The 9341-nt window shown below is 37.2% G+C and overlaps 1 protein-coding gene across 1 annotated transcript; it reads left to right on the top strand.

Annotated features, from left to right (window-relative positions):
* The first annotated feature begins 5348 nt into the window (after nt 1–5348).
* On the top strand, nt 5349–9232 carry LOC120259213 (beta-galactosidase 16-like). Its single transcript, XM_039266778.1, is given in 19 exon segments — nt 5349–5385; nt 5483–5578; nt 5684–5796; nt 5883–5949; nt 6038–6130; nt 6206–6349; nt 6440–6534; nt 6623–6728; nt 6837–7040; nt 7116–7280; nt 7372–7553; nt 7641–7735; nt 7809–7918; nt 8000–8104; nt 8211–8318; nt 8394–8551; nt 8611–8772; nt 8774–8921; nt 9011–9232. Coding segments are annotated over 18 exon segments (2277 nt in total). The 5' UTR covers nt 5349–5385; the 3' UTR covers nt 9137–9232.
* The last annotated feature ends 109 nt before the right edge of the window (nt 9233–9341 follow it).

The following is a 9341-nucleotide window of genomic DNA, read 5'->3' as shown; positions in this document are numbered from 1 at the left end:
TTCTCTATACTATGAATTAAGTATATATCTGAAAAGCCATCATTCATTCTGCACTTATATATATCTTCATGCATGGAGATGCATGGCTACAAGACTTGGTCCACAAAGTTCTTCATGCCCTAATTAAGCTACACGCCTCCATTGATTTTTGGCCTTGCACGGAGATTCTTGCAGTTGGCTGTGTATGCATAGAAGATACATAGGACACCCAAGTTGAAGATTAATGTTATATATATATATATATATATAATTAATCAGTCTCAAGTATGTAATGCTACAAGAATAATAAAGGCTTGTTTTGTTTCTCAATAGTTTCCATTTGTTGCTAATTCTTCCATTTATGTTGGTGGCATAACTAACTTATAATAAAAGATTATCTTAATCTTGGAGTTTTCTCCAAAAATAATGCTTGTCTTTGTTTTCACTGGCCTCCATTTGTTGCTTAGTCTTTCACATACATTCATTTTGATGGCATATATAAATGATTAATTTATTATAAAAAATTATCTTATAGTTTAATTTATACTGCAATATTTTCTTATTCTTAGATTAAACTTCTTGATGTTCACTTCTTTTTGTCACATAGTATGTTGAAAAGGTGTTCAGAACTCTGGAGTATAAAGGGCAAAGTCTGAATTGTTGACTTGAGAATTTTGTGTTTCTTTTGAAGTTCTAACCGTTGGGTCAATGCTTGAGTGGTCAAGTCACTGACAGGTGGTATACTCCAAGAGGTTAAAGTTATTAATGCTTTACTTTTGGTTTGTTCGAGGTAACATACTTTTAGTGATATACTTCAGCCATTGGGCAGAGTGATATCTTTGCTCTTTATATTATGTATGACTAGCATTATGAGATTTGAGAAGGTTATCTAAAGCTTTCTTATTGCTGTTGTGCCTCTTTCTTCTCTAGTCTCTTCTCAGGTCATCGGAGCTCACCACAACAGTGGTATTAGAGCTATGGAAGGGAGCAGTTCTTCTGCGGGACAAGTCAAGCAAGTGTTCCACTATTTAAGGCTGAATCGTATGGTGTTTGGAGCCTGCACATGGAGACTCTTCTCAAGTCCTGGGGAACTCTGGGAGTTGGTGAAGAGTGGGATCGAGCACATTTGAGGATGAAACTCAGATGAGCGAGCTCTTGAAGAAGGATGCAAGGGCCTTGCATTTCATTCAGCAGACGCTTGATGAAAAGTACCATCACAAGAATCTCTGAAGCTTAAACGACAAAGAAAGCATGGGACTTGTTGAAGATGGAGCACCAAGGCAGCTCCAAAATAGTTGCAGTCAAGCTCCATATACTGGGACATGAGTTTGAAATCGCCAAAAAGAAGAACATGGAGACTACTCAAGACTATGTGAACTGGATCTTGTCTCTGGTTTACCAGATCCACGCACTTGGAGACACAATCATGGATCAAACGGTGGTTGGAAGGGTATTGCAAAGCCTGACTCCCACGTTTCATCACGTCATCTCCTCGATCATTGAAGCACAGGACCTCGCCATCCTCACTGTGGAACAACTAGGAGGATCTCTACGTGCTCATGAAGCTTGTCTTAATCTATATGAAGACAATACTTCTGAAGAAAAAGCCATTGAGGCCAAAGCCACAACTGACGACCATGCTCAGGCCCAATTCTCGTGGCAAGGGAGTCATGGACGTGGGTGAGGTGCGTTCAGAGGCAAGTTCAGAGGTCATGGACAAGGTTGGCATGACGAGGCCAGAGGCTCTCAAGCTGGCAGAGGATATGTTTATTGGCATCATTGCAAAAAAATGTGGGCATGTGAAAGCCGAGTGCTGGTATAGAGAAGAAGCAACTAACATAGTTGAAGAAGTGGAAGAAGGTATGTTGTTCATGGCGGGGAATAGGACTTAGTATGGATGCTAGATAACGGGTGCTCCAATCATATGACGGGCACACAAGAGCTGTTTCAAGACCCTGATCTCTCAATTCGACAAACTGTTGGACTGGGGGATAATAAGGAGGTTGAAGTTGCTTGCGTTGGAGAGTTATTTTACCATTTAACACCGGAAAGATTAAGCTACTAAAACAAGTTCAATATATCCTAAAATTGGTGCACAACTAATTACTTAGCATTAGACAACTACTTCAAACCGGGTGCACCGTTGCATTTGACCATGAAGCATGTACTATAAAAGATTAAAATACTAGTCACACGACCAAAGTCAGGATGACCAAGCATATGTTGTTTCCCTTAATAAGTACGATGTAAGCATCACCATTGTCACTCTCACTCAGCCCGAACTCTCTATTATGTGGCATAGAAGGAATGTGCATCTGAATTATAAAAGCATGCAATTCTTCTCATATAGTGAGTATGTGCATCACCTACCTAGCATAAATTCAACAGGGTTAGAGCTTTTGTGTGGAGACATGTGTGGCCCTCTGCAAACAAAGATGTGTGGAGGGTGTTAATATTTGTTCCTTCTGACTGATGATTTTACAAGATATAGCTAGGCCTTTTACAGAGTAAAACTCAAACATTTCAACAATTTTAAAAGTTCAAGCTTGTTATTGAAAAAAATATGACAGACCTATCAAAGCTCTCCGAACAGACCATGAGGAGAGTTCCTATCACTGGAGTTCACACATTTTGTGAACACCATGGCATTACATGACAGCTCACTGCTCCATACTCACTAGAGCAAAATGTCATCGCTGAATGGAAAAACAGAATAGTTCGGGAGATGGGTTGGTGCATGATGAAGGAAATGAAAATCTCAAATTCTCTCTGAGTTGAGGCAACATCAATGATAGTGTACTTGCTCAATCGCTTCCAAACTCCAGCTATTGAAGGATGAAAACCATATGAAGCTTTAACAGGTACAAAACCTATTGTAACCCATCTGAGGGTTTTTGGTTGCACTACCTTTGTTCTTACTAACTAGCAGCAAAGGAGGAAACTCGATGATAAATCCAAGAGAATGGTGTTCATCGGATATAGTGATGAAACAAAAGGGTACCGATTGTTGAATTCTACATCTGGAAGAGTTATCATCAGTAGAGATGTTGAGTTGCTTGAAAATCGGCCTTGGAACTGGGGAGAGAACACTGGAAATTCATCACCAGTGAGCAAAGCTATAATAGTTCCTATTGAAGTTCCAATAGCAATAAGCACACCTAATGAAGAAACATAAGTGATACTGATTTCCACAACAATTGAGTCCAGTGGAAAATCTGCGGATTCCAGCCCTAGATACATTAAGATATCGAATTGTAAGAGTGCAACAACTCCATTAAATATCAACGAGAAGCTTCAGTTGGGCGATGGATCCTGCAAAACAGATGAAAGAATCTTTTGAAGCATGATTAGCGCTCTCATATATCTAGCACACACCAGATCATACATGGTATTTGCAGTTAGCTTGGTATCTCGTTACATGAATGCACCAACAAAGACTCACATGGGAGTAATGAAGCGTATACAGTGCTATATATCCTAGACTATTGAGCTAGGAATTATGTATAATCATGTCCATAGCTTTGGTCTAGTTGGTTTTGTCGACAGCGACTAGGGTGCATGTATAGATGATTGGAGGAGTACTATCGGCTGGGTATTTAGTCTCGGTTCTGGGTCGATCGCCTAGAACTCAAAAAAGAAGCAGGATTCTACTGCACTTTCAAGCACGGATGCCGAGTACATGGCGGCGAGTGAAACTTCGTGCTAAGCCATTTGGCTCTGGTGACTTTTGTTCAAATTGGGTGTTGATAAGAAAGGAACAACTATCATCTACTGTGACAATTGATCAACTATCTCCATCACAAAAAAAAACCCCACATGCATGGCGGACAAAGCACATCGATCTTTGCTATCACCACATCAGGGGCTTGTAGTAGATGGACAAATTCAGTTGGAATTTTGTGGCACAGATGAGCAAGTGGCAGATGTGCTGATGAAGTCACTCTCGGTTTACAAATTTGAATACTTCAAAGAAAAGCTGGGAGTTCTAAACAAAGGGGCACGTTGAAATGGTGTTCAGAACTCTGGACTATGGAGTATAAAGGCCAAAGTTTGAATTGTTGACTTGAGAATTTTGTGTTTCTTTTGAAGTTCTAACCGTTGGGTCAATGCTTGAGTGGTCAAGTCACTGACAGGTGGTATCCCCTAAGAGGTTAAGATTATTATGCTTTACTTTTGGTCTGTATGAGGTAACATACTTTTAGTGCTATACTTCAGCCATTAGGCAGAGTGATATCTTTTCTCTTTATATTATGTATGACTAGCATTATGAGATTTGAGAAGGTTATTTAAAATTAAAAGACTAAAACCCTTCTCCTCCCTTTCTTTCTTCTTGCTGTTGTGCCTCTTTCTTCTCTAGTTTCTTCTCAGGTCACCAGAGCTCACCACAACATAATAGAGTAAAACTTATTCTTTGTAGTTCTTTTTATCAACACTTGAATTTAAGATGTAATCTACTCTATTTATATTCTAGACATGATATCATGTATAAATAAAAAAAACAAGATCCATAACAGTAAACTTGGAATTTTATTTTTGGATAATGAATGAATGAATGAATGAAGTTTCTATCAGTCCTTAAAATAACTAAGATCCCACAGCCTACACTAACCAAATTGATCATAAAAAAAATATAAACAATGATTCAAGTCAACTATATTTGGGTTCTAGAGATAATTTTTACCAGAAGTACTCTAGAACTAGATCCAAAGTACTGATCATGTAGATCCCCAGAAATATGTATGTACAAACAGAGAAAGAGAGTTAATTAGTTGCCTTTTCTGCAGGGGCAAAGCACTGTTAAAATAATGTCTTATACTTAATAACTACCTTGAAAACCTCACAAATTACTTGTCAAATCACTTATAGAAAGTTGGTCAAGGTCAAAAGTAAATATAATTTTTTTATAATAAATATGATTTTTATAAGGGCATAAAAGCAAGTTTAAATAAAAATTTCATGCTAATAACGTGCAATGGCATGCAACTGAACTCAAGCATCACTCTTCTTCCCTCACTCCAATGCATTGTTTTTTCTCCACCATTAATGATCACTCTTAATTTAGACAGAAAGCTTGAGTTTTCAATGGTGGAATCTCCAACTAATTTTAAGAAACAAGACAAAGTGCAGCTGATATATATTGTCATGCTTGCTATAGTTAGTACTGTATATAATGGTCTAGAAGAGTTGGTGTTGGGTGTTAGATAGATCACAGGAGAGTGGTGTGTGGTCTGGAACTCAGAGAAAGAAAGGAAAATGAAGGTGGTGGTAATGGTGGCAATGCTATTCATGTTGGTGGTGGTGGGAAGTGGAAAAGAAGTGACATATGATAGAAGGTCATTGATCATCAATGGCACTCGGAGACTCTTGTTCTCTGGTTCCATTCATTATCCTCGTAGCACTCCTCAGGTACTCCAAGAATATATATATATATATATATGTATGTATGTATGTATGTATGTATGTATGTATGTTATATATTGATATTTATTTATATGAATGGTAGATGTGGGCAAATCTTATTGAAAAGGCCAAGAGAGGAGGACTTGATGTAATACAAACATATGTGTTTTGGAATGTTCATGAGCCTGTTCAAGGAAAGGTATAGTGTAATCTCTTTATGGTTATTTTATTTTCCTATTTGTTATGGTATTTATGTATAGATATGAATGAGATTTTTATGTATGGATGTATTATTGTTTGTCAGTATAATTTTGAAGGGAGATATGATTTGGTGAGATTCATCAAGGAAGTTAGAAATCATGGCCTTTATGCGAGCTTAAGGATTGGCCCATTCATTGAATCTGAATGGAAGTATGGGTATGAGAATCAATTAATGCAGACTTTTTTAAGCAACAGTTACTGAAATTTTGTATGTATGTATAAACTTACTTAGTTTGATGCAGAGGCTTCCCATTTTGGTTGCATGACATCCCTGGCATTGTTTTTAGATCAGATAATGAACCCTTCAAGGTATATATATATATAGTGATAGAAATCATACAAGTATTCATGAATTCCATCAGAAATGGACTTGGCATTTCTGTTTCCTTTGGTGCAGTTTTACATGCAGAAATTTGTATCAATGATTGTGAACATGATGAAGTCTGAGAAACTGTATGCATCTCAAGGAGGTCCAATTGTAATTTCTCAGGTGCACCAATCTCTAACATGAACTTATAATGCCCATCAAATGCTTGCTAAATAGACTCTGATCACTAACATGCAGATTGAAAATGAGTACCAGTTAGTTGAGGGTGCATTCCATGAGAAAGGGCCTCCTTATGTTATTTGGGCAGCATCAATGGCTGTAGGACTTGGAACTGGTGTGCCATGGATGATGTGCAAGCAAGATGATGCTCCAGACCCAGTGGTTAATTTGCTTAATATTTATCTCTTCTTCAGTTCACTGAGAAAAATTCAAACCAAATTATAGTGACATTGATCTTGACTATAACTGCAGATTAATACATGCAATGGGATGAGTTGTGGAGAAACTTTTGCAGGTCCTAATTCACCAAACAAGCCAGCATTGTGGACCGAAAATTGGACCTCTTTGTAAATTCTCAGTAACTGTTGCTCATCTTGTTTGTTGTCTTTCCTTTATTTGGTTTTTTGAAAGCTTTAACTTGTTGATCTTATGAAGCTATCAAGTATTCGGTGGCGAACCATATATACGCAGTGCTGAAGATATTGCTTTCCATGTTGCATTATTCATAGCCAAAGGTGGAAGCTTTGTGAACTACTATATGGTCAGTTATTTTTATCAATTGAGAAATAGTGAGCATAATGTGCTCTGTTATGTGTCTATGAAAACAATGACTTATGAATTAATGGACATTTTTTATTGAATTATGAAGTATCATGGAGGAACAAATCTTGGAAGATCGGCATCGGCTTATGTAACTACAAGTTATTACGATGAAGCTCCTCTTGATGAATATGGTATGATAAACAATCCTAAATGGGATCACCTCAGGGAATTACACGCTGCTGTGAAGAAATCCTCTCAACCATTGCTTTGGGGAAAACAGACTAATCTTTCACTTGGCCTATTACAACAGGTAAGACTGTGAAGGATCTATACTGTCTGTTTAATGAAGTGTTTTGCCATATTTACACAATTTTTGGCTTTTCAGGCTTATATTTTTCAAGAAAATTCAAGTAGATGTGCAGCTTTTCTTGTAAACAATGATACATTAAGTAATGTATCTGTTATGTTTCGTAATACCGTATATGAGTTGCCTCAAAAGTCGATTAGTATCCTACCAGATTGCAAGAATGTTGTCTTCAATACTGCAACTGTGAGTCTCAGTCTTAAATCACAAACTTTCGTATTATTCGATAAAAAGAAAAGGAGCTAACAATATACTTTATGTCATTTATCATCGACAGGTGAATGCTCAATCTGGTGTAAGATCAACTATTGCAGTAGAACATTTCAACCAAACTAAGAACTGGTTGGCATTTGCCGAAGGAGTCTCTAACATTGGTAAGGCATCGTTTGCCAAAAACGGGCTATTAGACCAATTGTCTATCACCAAAGATACAACCGACTATCTTTGGTACACTGTCGGGTAATCGTGGCATAGATACTCATAGTTTGAATTTCCTATCTGCCTTAATTAGTCATTATATGTTCATTGGCTCTTTGCAAGAAACAGTTATGATTATACATCAACTGAGGATCATCAATGGCTGCTTCGAGTCAATTCGCATGCCCATGTTCTTCATGCTTTTATAAATGATGAATTTATAGGTAAACAGATAGTGACTTAATTATATCTGATTACATCTCCCTTTCTCATTTGATTCTTCATAATGCAATCCAGGAACTGAGCATGGGAGTCATAATTCTGAAGGAGTGGTGTTTGAGAAACCTATCTCATTACTGAATGGGAAAAATAACTTTTCATTTTTGAGTGTTATGGTTGGATCACCGGTATGAATACAAAATTTTTTACTGCAAATGTGTGGTTCTTAGAACTGAATGAATGCTTTGGATATGTTGGTCTCTGTTAAGGATTCAGGGGCATATCTAGAACATAAAATTTTTGGACTTCAGAGAGTGAGAATTCAGGGAAATATTAATGTTCAAGATTTCGGTAATCAGCTGTGGGGATATCAGGTAGTTATCATTCTTTATTCTGACTAAAATTTCATAAATAATTTATGTCGAAAAAGAAAAAAGAACTTCTTTGTATTGCATGATACTTAATGGTTATAAGATGTAGGTTGGATTGCAAGGTGAAAAATTAGAAGTCTACACTGAAAAAGGATCAGAATCTGTTGAATGGAATACATTTGATACATTTGTTCATCAGTCATTAGCATGGTACAAGGTAAAATCAATCAAACTTTTTGCTTGTAAAACTATTCCATTGGAGCATCGATAATTGGTTTGTGATTACATGCAGACGACGTTTGATGCTCCGCCGGGAAGCGACCCAGTGGCACTCAATCTTCAGAGCATGGGAAAAGGCGAGGTTTGGATTAACGGTGAAAGCATTGGCCGATATTGGGTTTCTTTTCTTACTCCCAAGAATCAATCTTCTCAAACTCTGTATGTAATATGGTATCAGAGCTATTGTTCTCTCTATTCTTAATAATAACATACTAAAGCGACACTTTTAGGTATCACATTCCTCGTGCTTTTCTACAACCTTCAAACAATCTACTTGTTCTCTTCGAGGAAATGAGTGGAGATCCTCTTCAAATTACACTAGAAACTATATCTGTTTCCCACATATGCAATGCGGCAGAAGAGCCAAAAATGCATAAGATCTTATCACCAAAAACGGCGACCAGAAGTTCATCTCCAATGTCATCAAGGGAAAAGAATCTCAGCTATAGACTTTGCAAGTTATGGAACTCCTAATGGAGATTGTGCAAGCTATTCAATTGGTAGTTGTCACTCAAATGCATCTAAAGCTGTTGTTCAAGAGGTAAGTTAATAATCACTAATGTCACACTAAATAATACTACCATCACATGATTTTTTTCCCCACTTCTAATTCTATGAATGAATAAACAGGTTTGTTTAGGCAAGAATGCATGTTCAATCTCTGTTTCAGCAGTGCAATTTCGGCAGCGATCCATGCCCGGAAACTTCAAAATCTCTACTAGTTGCAGCAATTTGCAGTTGAACAATGATGATTAATTGAAACATAAGAAAAAGATCAAAGATTCAGTAGAAGTATTATGTCAATGTTGTGCACTTAATTTTATTTTTACTTTTATTTTCAACATTGATGAGAGTGAATGCAATGTATCAATCCAAAACTAAGACATGAGAGCATGTGAATTGATTGAAGTTGGTATGAATGTCAGGGCTAGCAGTGGGGGTTCAAGATTGCATGCTCCTT

The sequence above is a fragment of the Dioscorea cayenensis genome, chromosome 4 (genome assembly GCF_009730915.1).
Source record: "Dioscorea cayenensis subsp. rotundata cultivar TDr96_F1 chromosome 4, TDr96_F1_v2_PseudoChromosome.rev07_lg8_w22 25.fasta, whole genome shotgun sequence".
Classification (NCBI taxonomy): Eukaryota; Viridiplantae; Streptophyta; class Magnoliopsida; order Dioscoreales; family Dioscoreaceae; genus Dioscorea; species Dioscorea cayenensis.
This window is presented reverse-complemented; position numbering and strand designations above follow the sequence as displayed.